General features: G+C 46.2%; 1 protein-coding gene across 1 annotated transcript in view; it reads left to right on the plus strand.

Annotated features, from left to right (window-relative positions):
- LOC124625619 overlaps positions 1–18,485 on the plus strand; it is a 753,924-nt gene that overhangs the window by 386,444 nt on the left and 348,995 nt on the right. The window contains exon 2 of the mRNA XM_047149187.1: positions 12,962–13,094. Within this exon, the coding sequence (XP_047005143.1) occupies positions 12,962–13,094 (133 nt within the window). The remainder of the gene's footprint in view (positions 1–12,961; positions 13,095–18,485) is intronic.

The raw sequence follows: 18,485 nt of genomic DNA on the forward strand, positions 1-18,485 counted from the left end.
TATATACTAAGCATATACTACTGTTTGGAGAAGCTGCCGCCAGACCTGTTTACTTTCACATTCCGCTTAGTTGTCGTGGTTGAATACATGTTTTCTCGAGGCTACATCTAACGCAGAGCGCATACAAGAAAGAATAGTTCCCTGCGTCATCCTATTGCTAGCTAGGTAAAATATTTTGTGATAGCTATGAATTAAATGAATGTATTTTTGAACGTATTGTTCGTCAAATATTTGAATTAATCGTCAACTGTAGGTGTGCCTGCACATCTTATAGCATAATAGCTGTAGCTGTTTATACTACAGACTTGGGTAGGTTAGGTGTAACTTTTGATCCTTCAAGGGTTGATCGTGGCCTTGCGGCCCGGGCCTGTACTAGCCGCGGCTCGCAAGCTACGGGCCAGCCAGGCTGGCAGAGGCGAGAGGGAAGTGAGAGAGCTGGCGGTGGGGTTGGTGGGCCAACAGCCCGGGACGAGCCAGCACGGCTGCGCCGCATGCCTCTGTCTCTGCCGCTCCGTTTGACGTAAATATGTTTACCTCCTCTCCTCGCATCAGTATAAGAGCGGCAAGCAGAAATACACATCAGGTTGTCTGCCGTAATGGCTCACTGGGAGAGGTCTATTCGAGATAGAGTCTTCGCTCTCCTTGAAGAAGGAGGATGTTCCATCAGAGATGCTGGCAGACAGTATGGCGTACCACATACCACTGTAACGAGATGGTGGAGGATCTGTAGAAAAGGGGCACCACCAACAGGTCTCCTGGCTCAGGTAGGAAGAGATGAGCTCACAGCAGGAAGACAGGGACCTAGTGTCTAGGAGCAGAGAAAATCCCTTTCTGAAAGCGAAGCAGTTGCGGCGGGAGACCAGCTTCCCCGGCTCCAGTGATACGATTCGCCGAAGGCTGAGGGACGCTGGACTGCATGCACGACGATCCGCCGTGAAACAAGAGCTCAGCGAAGACAACGTTTTATACCGGCAAGCATTTGTGGAGCTCCATCTGAGGGCGTCGTGGGACAACGTCATTTTCACTAAGGAGAAGGTGTTTTCCACCAGTAACGACGGTCCACGAATCGTTTACAGGCCGCAAGTGACTCGCCATCGACGCGAATATGGCCGGCTATCTGTTAACTGCTGGGGTTGTATTTCTGCAAGAGGGGCGGGAATTCTTCACAGGATAGAAGGAACTCTGGACAGCGTGCAGTATGCCCACATATTGGAAAATTTGATGCTTCGTCAGTGCGATTGCTGTACGCAGAAGGGGACGTAAAAAATTGTAAGAGGACCATTCTCCCATTCACAAGTCAGCATTTGTTCAGCAGCGGCTCTCCACGAATGGCGTCAACGTCATGGACTGGTCGCCACGGGCGGCTGACATGTACCCCATGGAAAACATTTGGCCTGATGTCGCCAGAACATTAACAGAGAACTGGCCAGGAAACCAACCAACTCTTGCGGACGCTCTTTGGGCCTGCGTCCTGGAAGCCTGGGAGGAAGTTGCTTCTTCAGGCTGTTACTTCCGACGGCTTATTCATTCTATGCCAGGCGCATGACAGAAGTACAAAATAATGAAGGATTCTGGATAAAATATTAGAGTCCTTAAAATCATAACGTGTAAGCTTTCGCGTCCGGCGTCTTCATTAATTAAAACTTCCGGGCGGAATTTCCGTGGTCCATATATAAAACTTCTTCTCCTTCCTGACGTTTCGTTGCCTACTGCGGGCAACATCTTCTGAGGTAAGTCGTCCACTGGCTGCTAGGCGCTGGAGGTCCCACTTATATAGAGCGCTTAGATGGCGCCATCACTCAGCACGTGCTGTCGGCTCTAAAACTATCTCTGGCTAGTGCCATCTCTCTCAATTACAGGTAATAGATTGTCACTTCGCTGGTACAAAGTCGACCGCTATATCTTGTCTAGTTTTAATTCGTCTTCTTTTTTGTTAAAATTATTTTCGTACGGGTATAATAATGTGAGGTCCTAGCTACCCCAGGTGTGTATAAAATTCCGTGTATCTCTGGCATGGTTTATATTGGAACAACAAAAAGGAGTGTTAATACCCGCCTAACGGAACACAAAAGGAACTGTAGATTGGGACAAATTGACAAATCAGCTGTAGCGGAACACGTTTTCAAAGACGGTGATCACGAAATAAAATTTAGTGAGTCAAACGTGATAGCTGTTCCCTTTCAGGACTTGGAAGATCTGTGCTCCGCTTTTGCGTCGTTGTTTGCACCGGATCTCGGATGTGCTTCCGGCTTTCAGGCGCACATCACCCTACTGCCGGATGCACAGCCTCGCTTTTTCTGGGCCCGACCCCTTCCAGTGGCCTAATGGCCAGTGGTCAAGAAGGAACTTGATCGGCTCCAGGCCGCTGGCGTAACTTACAGTGCATGGTCGACACCACTGGTGGTCGTATAGATCCCTTCGGCTGTGTGGGCACTTCAGGGCTACAGTCAATGTTCAGTCCCTTGTTGACACTTACCCCATTTTGCCTGACAGAAATACCATCTTGCCAAGCTTGCCGGGGGAGAGTACTTTTCCAAGATAGACGTGGCTGAAGCATACCACCAGTTGCCCTTGGATGCCGAATCTTAGAACATCATGGTTATCAACACGCCTTTCGGATTGTATAAGTACAAGCGCCTTCCCTTTGCTGTCTCTTCGGCGCCGGCCATTTTTCAGCGATTCCTGGAGCAGCTCAAACAGCCTATCCCTACCTGTGTGAATTATCTGGATGACATCGTAGTTACCGGGCGTTCCTGCCAGGAACATTTGCAAAACCTCAGCGCCTTAATTCACGCTCTGCAGTCTGCTGGTTTACACTGTCGGCTGGACAGTGTTTTTTTGTTTTTTCAACCGGGGGTGGAATACTTAGGCCACTGGCTGAGCAAAAACGTCATTCGTCCTTCGGGTCGTAATGTCGCGGCCATTGAGGCCCTTCCTCATCCCAAAGACTTGTCTGAATTCCAGGTGTTTTTGGGCAGGATTACTTATTACTTAAGGTTCTTGCCCCAGGCTGCCTCCGTTGCTCAACTCCTCAATCACTTGCGTCGTATAGTGGTACCTTTTGATTGGACTCCTGCCTGTTACCAGGCTTTTCTCCATTTAAAGGCAATGCTGAAGTCCGCCCCTTGCCTTACTCCCTTTTCTCCAGACCGCCCCTTGGTTGTGGCAGCTGATGCGTCGGCACACGTCATTGGGGCCGTCCTTGGGCACTGGGATACCGATGGCTCCGAACAGCCCATCGCTTATGCCTCTAAGATGATGACCTCAGCACAATGGAACTGCTCCCAGATTGAAAAGGAGGCTCTGGCGATCGTGTTCGCTGTCCAAAAATTTCACACCTATCTCTTTGGGGCAAAGTTCACCCTCCTGACGAACTATAAACCGTTGGTTACACTTTTACGGCCCCACTCTCACCTTACAGAGCAGACAGCTCAACGTCTGCAGAGCTGGGTATCGTTTTTACGTAATTACGCTTACACCATCCGGTATAAGCCCACCGCCCACAATGCTAATGTGGACGCTTTGTCACGTCTCCCAGCAGGCCACGATCCTGCCTTTAACCAACAGGAGGTCCTCTGCTTTCACATCGATTCTGCCCGCCGGGATGAGCTGGACAGTCTGCCCCTTAGGGCTGCTCACATTGCTGCGGCTGCTCACCGCGACCCTGTCATATGGCAGGTTCTCAACCACGTGATCCATGGGTGGCCGTCCTACATTACTCGTCCAATGCAGTCTGATTTCAGCTCCTGGCGCCACCTGTCCCACTGGCTCTCCGTGGTCGATGATGTCCTTATGTTGGCCACGGAGTCGGATGCCCAGGTGGTCATCCCTCCGGATTTTTGACTTCGGGTGCTCGGTTTGTTACACCATGGACACTGGGGTATGTCCCGTATGAGAGTCTTGGTTCGCCGGCATGTGTATTGGCCCAGCATCGATGGCAATATTGAGCGCCTGGTCCGTGGGTGCACTCTCTGTGTGCGTCACCAGGCAAATCCCCCTCAGTCATTTGCACCCTGGCCTGTGCCTCGCCGGCCCTGGGATCGCATCCACATCGATTTTGCGGGCCTGTTTTTGGGGTCCATGTGGTTACTCATCGTTGATCCCTACTCCAAATATGTGGTCCGAATGGCATCCACCACGACGGAGGCTACACTCACAACCCTGACCCAGGTTCTCGCCGTCGAGGGTCTGCCACACACTTTGGTCACTGATAATGAACCTCAATTCACGGTGTCCTCCTTCCACGACATCTGTCAGGCCACCCTTCGTGCAATAGTGCAGTGGAGAGGCTTGTCTGCACTTTTAAACAACAACTGACTAAGGCGGTCGACACATCTCCGACCACGTCGTCCCTCACCCTGTTTTTGATCACCTATTGCACTACTCCAACTAACAGACACAGCCTGGCAGAGCTCCTTCATGGGCGACAGCCGCGGACCCTGCACCATTTGCAGACGCCCTCCTCCTACCGCCCCCACTCCCAGCCTTCACAGTGGTATGCCCCCGGCAGGGCTGTGTGGGCCCACGAGTATGGGCGCAAGGTGGGTAGGACACCCGCCACGGTCGTCGCTGCCCACGGGTGGCGTGTGACGTCAGTGGGAACGTCGAAAGGGTTGGAGCGCCGCTATCATAATCAGCTCCATCTGCGTACCACCACAGGACTCACGCCGCCGCCTCCTTACCTACCTCCATCACGTACAGACATTTGGTCCTCGAATCACCATCCCTGTTCCTGGTTGCCATCACCCCGACGGCCTGTCGCCGGCCCTCTTCACCTCCGGGTGGATCAGAGATTCCTTCCCCCACCCTTTGCTCTGGATTGGCTGTCATGGGTACCTCGGGCATCCTCTCATCCCCGCCAATAGTGATTGATGAGCCCGGCTCTTCTTCCCACTGCTGCCCGCCTCGGCACCATCTGGGGCTTTTCTGCCCCTAGGCGCAAGTTTCAGGGGAAGGGATCTGGTACCGCGCACTGTGGAATCTGAATCCCCACCAGACGTTATGGATGTCGAAGACTCCTAGAGGTCTCTGCACCATCGCGCCATAAGGTGTGGCAGCACGCGCCTTCTGGCCCGCATTTAGTGTTTGGGCGCCACAGTGGAACATGTGCTTGCAGCGGCCAATAGCGGCGTCCTCGATAGAGTACTTGAGCCCCTGCCTCTCGCTCAGTCAGCTCATTCCCTCTCGCGTCTGCCCTGCCCCTCTCCCCCCTTTATGAGTGCTCACCCTCCTTGGTCCCCCTCTTTTTCCTTCCTCCCTCCTTGTTCTTCCCCCTCCTCCCGGTCCCCACCCCCATCTGCCTTTGGCTCAGGAGTGTCATCTTTGTGCCGCCATTTCCGTGCAGTGTTTTACAGTGAGTGTTCCGTGTTGTGTTTTTTGGGAAGTGTTGCGAACGGCCGTCATACTGCCGCTGGGTGTGCGATCAGAAACCAGTCTGTCGCCATGTTTTTTTTTTTTTAATTGTGTGTGTACTGTGTTACTTGTCTGATTCCTGTGTCTTTTTTGAACATTGCCAACCCCTTTTGCTTTCTGTTTTAACTTTCCGAATTTTTCCGCCAATTTATACTTTAAGTCACCGTTTTATCGCCTGTTTTTCTTGTTTCTTTTCTTCTTCTGTTTTTTTTTAAGAAAAAGTCTGAAGGCCGTAGAGCAGCGTACTAAGTTGCTGCCAGCCCGCCCCCTTCGGGGGGGGGGGGGGGGGGGGAGGGGGAATTGAAAATCATAAAGGAAAAAAAAAAGCTCAGTCAGCCAGTCTAACATTGCGTACGTCTCTGGACATATCGCCTCGCCATAGACAGCGTATTTACTTCCGTGTTTTGTTTACGAGTGGATGTGGTTGTCTAGTCAGTTTTTCTTGACTCTGTTGTCTCGTTCTTGTTGTAGTCGTTAGGTCTTTCGTTTGTCGTGTTCGTCCTCTCCATTGTGTTGTTGTTCGCGGGTCCCGCAGCGTTTTCCGTCACTTCAACCCTGCGACTGTTCCAGTCGTTGTTACAACACTATGCCTCCTCGAAAGGCACCTATCTGGTTTCGGATCAAGATCAGCACAAAATATTCATTATTTCATTTCAAGCCCTAGCATGTGCACTCCGAACTACTAGTGAAAAGAAGTGCATTTTCAACGTCTCTTCATGCGTTGTCAGCTGTAACGTGTTCGTTTTGTAACGTGTTCATTTCAACTCACAGCCACATGAAGAGTTTTTTATCACAACATTACAAGATCAAACGTTTCCTTGCATCTTTTCAAGTTCAAACATTCCTCTCCATCCTGCTGGCGAAAACGGATTTGGGTTTCACGTTGTGTTCGTTGTGATCACCAATGACGATATGTTGTGGATTCAACTTCTAGCCAGCAGAGTATTTTCCATCACATTTTTGAAAGTAAAAACATGCCACTCCTAGCTATTAGTGGAAAAGAATTTGATAGTTAAAGTGTCTTCTTGACCACGTGTGTGGGGTTTGAATTGCAAGCAGCACAGAACTTTTCGTCGCCTGATGTTTAGCTAAACATGTGCACATCTCGCTACTGGTGAACCAACAGTAGCTATTTATCGTTTGTTCCTCGCTAGAAAACGACGGTGATAGATGCTGGGTTCGAATACTAATCATACAAAAACAATTCTACCGTCATTTAAGGTTCCAACATCTCGCTATTGGTGATAACATTTGATATTTAACTTCTGATTTTACGTACTTCGTTAACAATTCGATTAGGTGCTGGCTTCACATCCCTGTCAGAAGCTTTACATGATGGCATTTCTATTTTAAACATGAGCATACCTTGTTCCTTGTGAATAACACCATATTAAACTTCGTTGGGGGTAGTTCTGAGGAAGGTAACCGTTATGACAGAATTCCCAGTTCAGTACAAACATTTTCGTCATTTATTTTCACGATCTGAGTTGATAACTGATACTGGTGCTAACGTCTATACTTCTGTGCCTAGTGATAGGGTTTCAAAATGGCACAAACAAAGCTTAGCTTAGTTAGCAATGGCTATAGGTGCTGGGTTTGAATCCAAGTCCAGAACGACGACATTGGCCATGCCATTTAAAGTTCCAATTTGTGTACACGTAGCTGTTGATGTGTTACGGGAACAATGATATTACTTGTGATTCGCTGTTAATGTTCAGATTTCCATAGAGTGCTTGTTGCCATTAATCGCGTTTTTTTACTGGTTCGTCCATTATCCAGTTTCTAGAGCGACTCGCCGTTGAGCGACTTTCAGCATGTGGATGGAAAACCTTTTTGAGAGTAAAAAACCTTTTTCCAATTTCCGTACAACTTTGTAACTCCATACATTATCTCAAGTATTTAATTTTGACTAAGGATTACTGTATGATATATGTAAAATAATCCGTTTTCTCAGAATCTTTGGAGTGTCACTTGCTGTAGTTAAGGTTAGGTTATGAGTGTTATTGGGTGTCTCATCGCTAAGAAAATGTTTTCTAATATGTTTTGTATGACGATATTAGTTGACGCTTAGACTGGCTCCCATAAAGACCTTTGGTCTCTAGTAGTCTCTTGTGGTATCCATTGTGTGTAGTCAAACGACTGTACCCCACGAGGTTTTGGTATTTAAAGGACCTGCAACACAGCTATGTTATGTTGGCTGTATTCGGCAGTGACCCACTTTTTTTGCTGTCAAGTGTACAAGGAATTGCTAGAGTGTCATATACAAGATAGATGAATGAAATTCGTATTGAGTGCAACACGAATGACACTTTTTTTCAAGCACGGTAATTACACTGAAGCCACAGCGATTCATTGATCGTCCGTTGTACGTTACAACCAGTGCAACATGGTTCTTTACAGGATGTGTGATAAACACGGATGGCAGCACATGCTCTGCAAAGTGCTCCCACGCTAGCCCCAAGGTTATTAAGAATTCTTGTGGCAGGCTGTTCCATTCATCCACCAGCGCCGCTTTCAACTGCTGGATGGTCGTTAGTGCATGTGGACGCGCTGCAACATGTTTCCTCCACGCACCTGTGCTCGATGGTATTGAAGTCAGCGCAATGGGCAGGTCGGTCCACTCGTCGAGTATCACTTTGTTCCAAGAGCTGTTCCACCTGGCTTGTTCTATGTGGCCGCCCGTTTCTCATCCAAGACGACACGGGGAAGGAGTACAGTGTCACAAAATTGTTGGCCTGTGACTGTATCTTGGTCAAAGATTTGCAAGTCAGTACGCCAGTACAAAGTTGTTTCACCCCACACCATAACACAAGGACCATCAAAACAGGCTGGACAATTTTGGACGAACCCTCATTGTCGAACATAATCATTTTGTTGATCCAGGTGTTGTGATGTATGCAGGCATAACGCTGCATGGCCGTAATGGCCCCCAAATCTTTGAACACGGTAACCTCTGTGGTCAGCGTTATTATCACACCGTACATCTTCCCCACGTGCGTCCACAACGAACAGCAAACGAGTAGTAGTTGTAGGAATGGATTGGCCTGGTTGTTACCCTGCCTTGCTTGTTATGTGAAGGGGCACATCATGGAAGCGCGTTGACGTCAGTGTAATGTTTGTCTTTGAGTGAAAGTGCCTTTTCTAGATCTTCGTAACGTGTATTTCTTTGAGTTACGTTCTGTGCGATTATGTAGCATTTCTTTTTCTGTATAGCAAAAGTTCCATCGAGCTACGTTACTTGGCTGTAACACATGAAAAAGTTACATTCCTCCTGAAGTTTGGGACACAAATGCAGGTGAAGGGCGGTTCCGTCACAATTCTGCTGAATTATACTGTTTTTCAGTTCAATCTATTGTCACCACTTGATCTTTAGATGATAAGTGTACATTTATAATTAATAATGGTGTGTTACGACGAAACATAACAGACACTTGTGGCGCAACAGGTATTACATTAAATTATCCCTGCGTTTTCGCATTAATCTTTTTCCGAGTCCTTACTTTATGAACTATCTGCGTTGTTTTAACTTTCTAACTTGCTTTCTGTTTTTTGATTCATTTACATCGATTGCAAGACAGAACTATCCCTCATTGACAGTGGCATGATAGGTTTTGTGAGGAAAAGCTTTCATAAATGTGTCCGGCAAGTCGTAATATCGGACTACAGTTCGTTTTAACATTATTAAAACATCAGAAAAGCTGTGATGAGAACTGAGGCATTTCTGTTAACGCACAATGTCAAAATACGTCGGTTCTGATACTTTATTAACGTCACGTGACTAAGCTATTCATGAAGTTGTAATTGTTAATGTTAGACGTTTGTTTCTGTAATGAATTTATAAATATCCTGTTCATATAATGCCTAATGACTGTTATGCAACTTTTTTGAAAGAATCTGCTACACATGCCTAAAATCTGCTCTGAGTAACGTACAAAATATTGTTGATTTTGCTTAGTATTTTGACCTTTTCTCGAAGTTATTTCGTATGGAAATAACAGACCTGCAATGATTTCTTCTGAGTTAGCACTTTTTCCAATTGCTTTGATTGTAGACTATCGTCATACACTTTTACCATTGATTGCGCCACATTATTTTAAACGGCACTTCTCTTTGAAAAAGCTCCGTAATTTTCTAATTCAGTACTCGCTTCCACCTTATGCCCTTAGTATAATGTCTAAATCCGCTAACTGCCCCAATATTATTTGAACACTCTCACACCAAACCGTTTTGGTGTCAACGGCCACTATCGATGCTACTGTGACGTTGCTCTGCCGTGCGGTTTAGCGTCCTTACCGCAGCCGTTATGCTTTTTGCCTATAGCACCACAAGGTTTCATACGATGTGCCAATGAATGCAATAGGCTTCTATGCAGTTCCTTTTCTTGCATGTGCGTTTTGTAATAAAATTTCTACATAAAAATGGGGTTGAGGCCATACTACATTTGATGAGATATACAATAGCTCTAGTCATTCAGCAGTTAACAAAAATGTCAGGCGACATCTAGGTTTCAGAAACTATGGTCTCATTACAGAACGTAGGTATGGATATTCCTAGACGATTTTTCTTCCTTTTTTTTGTGTTTCACTGTGGCTTACTTTGTAGGTTCAAGTCATCGGAGGCACGCAGCATGTGGAATCCAGAAGACAATTAGCGTTCTGCAGATGGGCCAGTATTCATCTTACAAAGTATGTCGTTGATGTACTCCTTCTTCAAGATTTACTTACAGCATTCCAAATCGCATTCGGCCACTATATCTACTAAGGCTGCTCAGGGTCGCTGGAAACACCACCAAAAGACGTTCCCTGAGAGGCCCTCACTGCAGCTGGATGCTCACCCACCTTCCTATTCACGCTATCTTTACGCGCTCCTAGTCCTTCTTTCATAATGATGACTGACCACCTACAGAGATAAAGATATTTAGCACAGTACTTACTATCGCAATCAAAGTCAAACAACTATACACAGACCTGGCCAGTGATGGTTAGATCCCCGTTGGGGGATCACCACTCAGCTACTGCTTACCTAACAACTTGTCCAACGTCACTACCAACAAGCACCACAGAACTCGCATTACTAAATGTATTGTTGTTGTTGTTGTGGTCTTCAGTCCTGAGACTGGTTTGATGTAGCTCTCCATGCTACTCTATCCTGTGCAAGCTTCTTCATCTCCCAGTACCTACTGCAACCTACATCCTTCTGAATCTGCTTAGTGTATTCATCTCTTGGTCTCCCCCTACGATTTTTACCCTCCACACTGCCCTCCAATACTAAATTGGTGATCCCTTGACGCCTCAGAACATGTCCTACCAACCGATCCCTTCTACTGGTCAAGTTGTGCCACAAGCTTCTCTTCTCCCCAATCCTATTCAATACTTCCTCATTAATTATGTGATCTACCCATCTAATCTTCAGCATTCTTCTGTAGCACCACATTTCGAAAGCTTCTATTCTCTTCTTGTCCAAACTATTTACCGTCCATGTTTCACTTCCATACATGGCTACACTCCATACAAATACTTTCAGAAATGACTTCCTGACACTTAAATCTATACTCGAAGTTAACAAATTTCTCTTCTTCAGAAACGCTTTCCTTGCCATTGCCAGTCTACATTTTATATCCTCTCTACTTCGACCATCATCAGTTATTTTGCTCCCCAATTAGCAAAACTCCTTTACTATTTTAAGTGTCTCATTTCCTAATCTAATACCCTCAACATCACCCGACTTAATTCAACTACATTCCATTATCCTCGTTTTGCTTTTGTTGATGTTCCTCCCTTCAAGACACTGTCCATTCCGTTCAACTGCTCTTCCAAGTCCTTTGCTGTCTCTGACAGAATTACAGTGTCATCGGCGAACCTCAAAGTTTTTATTTCTTCTCCATGGATTTTAATACCTACTCCGAATTTTTCTTTTGTTTCCTTTACTGCTTGCTCAATATACAGGTTGAATAACACCGGGGAGAGGCTACAACCCTGTCTTACTCCCTTCCCAACCACTGCTTCCCTTTCATGTCCTTCGACTCTTATAACTGCCATCTGGTTTCTGTACATGTTGTTAATAACTATCTGCTGGACGAATGGGCCGTTTCCATTTAGCCTTTGTCGTCTTCGTCTGGGTACAATATGCTCCAGTCATGTTAATGTGACCACCGCTTAAGTTCGACATCAACGTGCAATAACCATTCACACATGGCAGGTGTTGGCACTAGAAGTGGAAGGTATGTAAAGCATGTTTGAGGGGATGTGGGAAGCCGTGTAGTCATTGCCGTAATACGAAAAAATGAGGCCCAGAATGGCTTCAAATTATGTTTCGGGTCAAGGGCGGAAGGATTTCCGAAACAGCTTAGTTCGTAATCTACTCTCGTGCCGGCGTGGTTAAGGCATACTGTAAATAGGAAAATGACGCCATCCAAAATCGGCAGCGAGGCACCTGTGCTGCACCATAGGTCATAGATGACAGATACGAACGATAGCTGCAGAGAGGTGTATGGGCAAACAGAAGTGCAAGTGTTGGTCAACTGGGAAACTGACCGCCCAGATTAAACAAGGGACGACCAAGAATGTCTCCTCCACGACCGTTCTGCGATCTTTGCTGCAGCAGGTGCCTGGGTCACACATCCGTGGCGACTGCTGTTCATTGGCGATGAGGGCTGGAATTTGCACGCCAATATCGCAAGTGGATGCCCACTGATTGGCAGCAGGAGGTCTTTTCATATGAATTACATTTTGTGCTCAGTTTCACAGATGGCCGTTAGATCACCGGTAAGGTACAGGCTCAAGCAGGGAGCATTAAGGTCTCGAGAATGCTTTCCTGCCTTTCCCTGGGTTATCGCCTCGATGTGGAAGGCCCAATGGGGACCATATCCTCCTCCACATCCAGTTCTTTTTTTCTGGACACGATGGCATCTACCAGCAGCACAATGCAACGAGTCACACAGCTCTCAATACACGTGCTTTGTTGAAGAGCACCAGTATGAGTTTACCTTACTCCTGTGGTCACAATACACCCCGGATTTAAAACCAATCGAAAATCTGTGGAATCACCTCGATAGGCGTGTTCGCGTCATGGATCCTCAACGTACAAACGTAGAGGAGCAGGCCACGGCACGAGTCGGCGTGGTTCCACAATGTTGGTATCTTCCAGAGCCTCACTGACTCTCTTCCTGGACGTATCGCTGCGGTCTACACTGCAAAACGTGGTTATTCAGGCTTCAGACAGGTGGTTACATAAATGTGGGTGGACAGTGTTTGATACATGCAGTTTACAACCACAGCAATGGGAAACAAATTTCTGGGCATGAACCATGTTTAGATTTGCAGTAGACGATCCGGAGGGCTACTGTGAAGGCCTTTATGAACTATACGTCGTGTTAAGAATCGGGAGGCTACTTCGTCACGTGTCAGTACACGGTGTTTACATCCAACAGAGAATCCTCTAGTAACACCGCATTCTCCAAATCTCCTTGTAAGTTACACAGCTACTACGGCTAAGGAAAGATGAACAGGAGGTATGCTTTGCTGAGGTGTGTGTGTTTGCTGTGTTGCAGTGCCAGTGGAGGAGGCGACGGTGGTGCTGGCCGAGGTGGCGCGCCTGCCCTGCTCGCTGGAGCCGCCCGACGCCGACGATCAAGTGGCACTCGTCATCTGGTTCAAGGACGATAACGCCTCCCCCATCTACAGGTACAGAGTTCTGGCGTGCACAATACTAGTGGCAAAATGACAGACACACTTGGTGCATCGCGACTCACGTTAGGAGGGACTGGGCAAAGTTGTCTCACGGGTTGGTTGTCTCAGTTCTCAGCTGCTGCTGTTGCCGCCTAGTGGTGTACACCCAACCTTGAGTACGATGACAACTGTCTGAGTGGGGTGCGCGTAGTTTCTAGTTCCCAGTGCAAGCACGAAAGTCTCCTGAACTAGTTTGGTGTTCTTGGGTTTTTTGCTGTTCTTCTATCGGTATAATCAACTGTCATTTATCCATTATTCAATCAAGTCTAGCCCAAATATTTCCTGTTACTTTATAGAAATTTTTCAATGTAATTTTGTATGACAATTGAAATTAGGATTAAGGTATGTTTGTCCAGCTGGGTTGCCCCCAAAAATGTTTGGAATGCTTGTCAGACGTGTCAGCCTACACCAGCAGGTTCGGTTGGTAGTTTTTTTTTCAATTTTTTTCGGATAAAACGCATGAGAATTAAAAAAAGACAAATCGAGGATAAACTGCTGCAGAATATTTCAGGTAAAACGCTTGAGAAATCATAAAAAAAGACAAATCGAGGACAGACTGCTGCAGACACCATGCTTACTCCATTGAAGACCGTAAAGAAACAAGGATTAAAAATTCGTAAAGCATCAGAGTATCGAATTTGTTACCGAACGGTAGCGAGATTTTCTGATCTATATCTCCAAGACGAAACTGACGATGTAATGATAGTTCGGCCTGCTGACAAAGTTGCTTGTTGTCAGGATACAGAAGTTTTTCTGACGACGACGACCATGACGACTAATAAAACAACACACTGATGAGCCACAACATTATGAGCACTGCCCACCGCGATGTTATATGCTGCATTTAGGCGCTGAGGCCACGTGACGAGGTAAGAGTATATGAGCGGAGCAGAGACGAATTGGAAATCATTCTAGCGACAATAAGAGGCACAAATGCTCGAATCTACTGACTTCAACGACTCTGACGAAAGCCAGATTGTTGTGGCCCCGTGCCTGTGAGCGAGCACCTCGTAAACGGTGAAGCTTACTGGATTTCGCGTCCTACTGTCGTGACCGTCTATGGAAAGTGGTTAAGAATGCTGAAACCACTAGTAGGTGCGAAGAAGTTGGATGTCCGTATCTCATCACAGAACATATGGATTGGAGGCTTCACGCCCTCTAAAGCAGGATAGGCGGCGATCTGTGGCAGATATGATGACACAAAACGGTGCTGGAACAGCCACAACTGTTTTGAAGCACACAGTTCAGCGCACAGTGTCGAACACTGTGTTCAGCAGCAAAGAACCTTCCCATGTTCAAAAAATGGCTCTAAGCACTATGGGACTTAATATCTGAGGTCATGAGTCCCCTAGAACTTAGAACTACTTAAATCTAACTAACCTAAGGACATCACATACATCCATGCCCGAGGCAGGATTCGAAACTACGACTGTAGCAGCAGCGCAGTTCCTGACTGAAGCGCCTAGAACCTCTCTGCTACACCGGCCGGCCTTCCCATGTTCTCCCGACAACATCGTCAGTTATGCTGTGGCACGGGATCATCTATTGGACCGCGGATTAATGGAATCGCGTCGTCTGGTCGAATGAATCCAGTTTATTGTTAAACCAGGTCGGTGGCTGTGTACGGATACGCAGTCATCCTAACAAACGGCGCCACGAAACATTCAATGGGCCACGGACGCAGGCCGGTGAGAGCGGTATTGTATGGAGGAAATTCACCAGGGCTTCAATAGGATCTGGGGTATTAATCGTAGGCACCATTGCAGTTGTGGACTACGAGAACATTATCGGGGACCACCCGTGACCCGTTACGCTTAATGTCTTCCCCTACCGCGGTGGCATCTTCCAGAAGGAAGACGTCATTGTCGCAAGGCCTGAATCGTGCTGCAGCGGTCTTGAACATCAAGTTCAGCTTATCTGAATACGCTGAAATCCAGCTGGGATGCTGTCGGGTGCCAACTCCAAGGCCAAAAGCGAAATGTCCGTAATTTACAAGAAGTGTGTAACCTGTGCATCGGCATATGGTGCCACAAACCTCTGGATACATCAGAAGTACCTGTCTAATCCTTGTAACACAGAATCAATGCTGAATTGCGCTCCAGATGTGGACCAACATGCTTTTAAGTATGAGCTTATAATGTTTTGACTCATCATTGTCTATTTCCAAGCTGCCATTGCGTTCTAAAAGTTGATGTTGAAATAAATCAATACTTAGGCATACCATATTTGTCAGGTATATTTTGTTAACTGTCCTAAGGCTTGTAGTAAGACCTTTTACTAAATGCTTCCAACAGCGAAATTATGGATAGAAGTTGAACTGACAATCGTGAGTTAAAGAAAATGGGAAGGAGTTAAGGGAAAGGCGAAGGGTCGGACCCTCAAATCAACTAGTTGTTATTTCATGCAAACAACAATTTATTAACAAGTTAAAATTTAACTTTAAATCAATGAAATAGATACTGCAATCCAAAAGCTTTTAATAATTAAAATAAAAGGGCCAGCTATGCAATTGTTCTGATGGAATTTGAAATTTAAATCGTAAGGCCACAGTTTGGGGAAATACAACATGCTAATTTTAATAATAAGAAGAAAAGGGTCAGCTACGTAAAAGTTTAGGTCAAATTTGCAGTGTAAATCTTAAGGCCGCAGTTTGGAGAAATGTCACTACAAGGTTACTCTTTTCAGACTACTGTCGTAAAACGAAGCCACACTTAATACTCATCTTGAATGAGGTATCGGAACTGCCTGGATGCCAGAGGTGCCTTGAAGTGGTAATTTTTAAACAAACAGTCGGAAGGCGTGTCCGACAGATCGGCCCCTGGAGAGGCAGATGAATCAGGCTGCGAGCAACGTGAAGTGGCAGTCCAGACAACCCGATAGATTGCGGTGTCACTAACCAACGATGAGACGGTCACCAAGTTCCCCCTTTCCGCAGCCAGAGGCCCACACTAGTAGGCGGACGCGACGAAGGCAGGCCGCACCAACCGACCGACACCACCCACACACCACTCGTCTCGCAGCCAATTTCCTGTGTCCGACGGATGCGGCTTTCGCAGACCAACTTGGCTCAAACAGCCCAATTCAGCTCTCGCTTAGGAATCCAGTGTCACAAACAGCTCGGCTCTAACCGTCCAACACCCTGTCTCAGACCAACTGTCTTCCCACCCAGAGACACTCCACACCGCCAGCACTTCCTCCAAGCCAGACGTCGACCAAGGATGCTCAATGAACAAATAGTAAACCGATAGCAAACTCGAGCCAGTGGCGCCAGACAAGACCAAAGCGAAATAAAATATGAGCCACGGCTCAGAAGTAACTTCCGAAAAATGGATACAGCAGTTAATACAGATTCAGCTGCTACGAGAAATCTGGAATAATTAGCTAAAAATTCAAATGAAAAATTACAATTAATTCTCGGAAAACAGCGATAACGCAGGAAGTAAGAAAGACAATAAAAACTATAAGGAATGAAAAATCTGAGTGACTGAAAAACTAAATGAATATTATTGTTTAGTTGGTCTTGAACCATCTCCTGACAGTAAAGCTAAGGAAATACCGATAAACCGTATAGAATACAAGAAGCAGGCACACGAAATATTTGTTCCAGGACGAAATAACTCAAATACATGTTAAATGTGAATGTGCACTCCGAAGTGATTAGACTAAGATAAAATGTGTACTTAAATACTAGATAGTGTCTAAAACGATCTTAAATACATATGAGCACTTCAGTAAATTCGGTGTGGTTTGTGGGAAGTTATAGCAAAAGATGTATATTACAAGACAGGCTCATAGTGGCCCCGGATCGAATCCACCCGGCGGATTAACGACGAGGGCCGCTGTGGCGGTCAGCCCGTATGTGGTTTTTAGGCGGTTTTCCACATCCTGCTGGGTGAATACCGGGCTGGTCCTCACGTTCCGCCTCAGTTACACGCGTCGCAGACATTTGAAACACGTTCGCACTATTTGACGATTTACACCTGATGCAGACAGCTGGGGTACACTGATCCCATCCCTGGTGGTACGGAGTGGTGGCAGGAAGGGCATCTGGCCACCCCTAAAACTAACCTGGCCAAATCCGTTGTAACCACGCCGGCCCTGCGATCAGTATGGGACTATGGCGTAAGCGAAAGGAAGAAAGAAACAGGTGCAAAGTGGAAATGGAAACTATAACCATTGTTCAAAAATTAAAATCTTTAAATGAGACGAATTGCTCCTGTTTCGCCTCCTTCTCGTCTGATGTTTCAATGCAAAATAAACTTCCACTTGTGGTTCATGAATCTTTCTTGGTGCATAGCAAGCTGAACCAATTTTATCACTGCAAGTCTGTAAAGATAGCTTTCTGAGGAACATTATGTCTTATCTATGCTCGTCATTTCTTTTCATAATTTCCCTCAACTTCTCTGCCTTTGATACATCTCTTGACAAACTTCCTACTTCTGTCCTGGAGGAAACTTTGTGGTCCCCGTCGCATTCACTCTTGCAGTGCTTGCACAACCCCTTCATCCGACAATACTTGCCTCCACGCAGGTGAAAGTTCACTAGCAGGTCAAGTCCTTACGGCGGTTGATACGGCAAATGTCAAACAACATATTGAAGAAACTGGACAACTTTGAAACGCTTCTCGCTCCTCTTCATTTCGATTTTTGTTTCATATCAAGCACTGTCTCACAGTAGTTGCAATTATTCACTGTTTGAACCTTAGGAGAATGATGAATTCGCAGTGAACTCGAATCACTCTCAGTCTACTATCCTTAAGAAGCTTGGCTCTTCAACTTTTTGCTACAAGTAAAGATGAATGTTACCATACCATGCTCTGCCGCTTACTCTTTGAATCGTACGTCTTATCAAGGGCTGGCATGCGACATAGTAATATTTCTTCTCCCGCTTCAAGACGCCTTAATATGCTTTCGACTCTTGCGAACATACCTGTTCATGGAAAAACGCTACTTTGCCGCGGAAATAATTACTGACTACTTACTTCGTACCACTGACGATTCCTGAAGATAGTCCAAGATGTTTGTTACCGGATTACGATACAAAATATTTTCTTGTTTCATATGAGAAAACATTTACTGTTCTTGTTTGTGTATGTTTGGCAGCTGATACAGTACCCAAACGACCACAGACATTCTGTTAGTTTAGGGATTCATCGATTGAAAATGCTCAATCGTGGTTAATTTACGTTCGTGCGCAATATTCACTCAGTTCTCTCGATGCTCATGTCCCTTGGTGACGCAGGTGGCCTATCGGTACGCTCTTCCTCACAGACAGATACACGACCACAATTTAAACTATATATTCAATCGTAAATGTGTCATTCCCTGTAGGAGCTGTCACCACACT

This window comes from Schistocerca americana, chromosome 1 (genome assembly GCF_021461395.2).
Source record: "Schistocerca americana isolate TAMUIC-IGC-003095 chromosome 1, iqSchAmer2.1, whole genome shotgun sequence".
NCBI classification, from domain to species: Eukaryota; Metazoa; Arthropoda; class Insecta; order Orthoptera; family Acrididae; genus Schistocerca; species Schistocerca americana.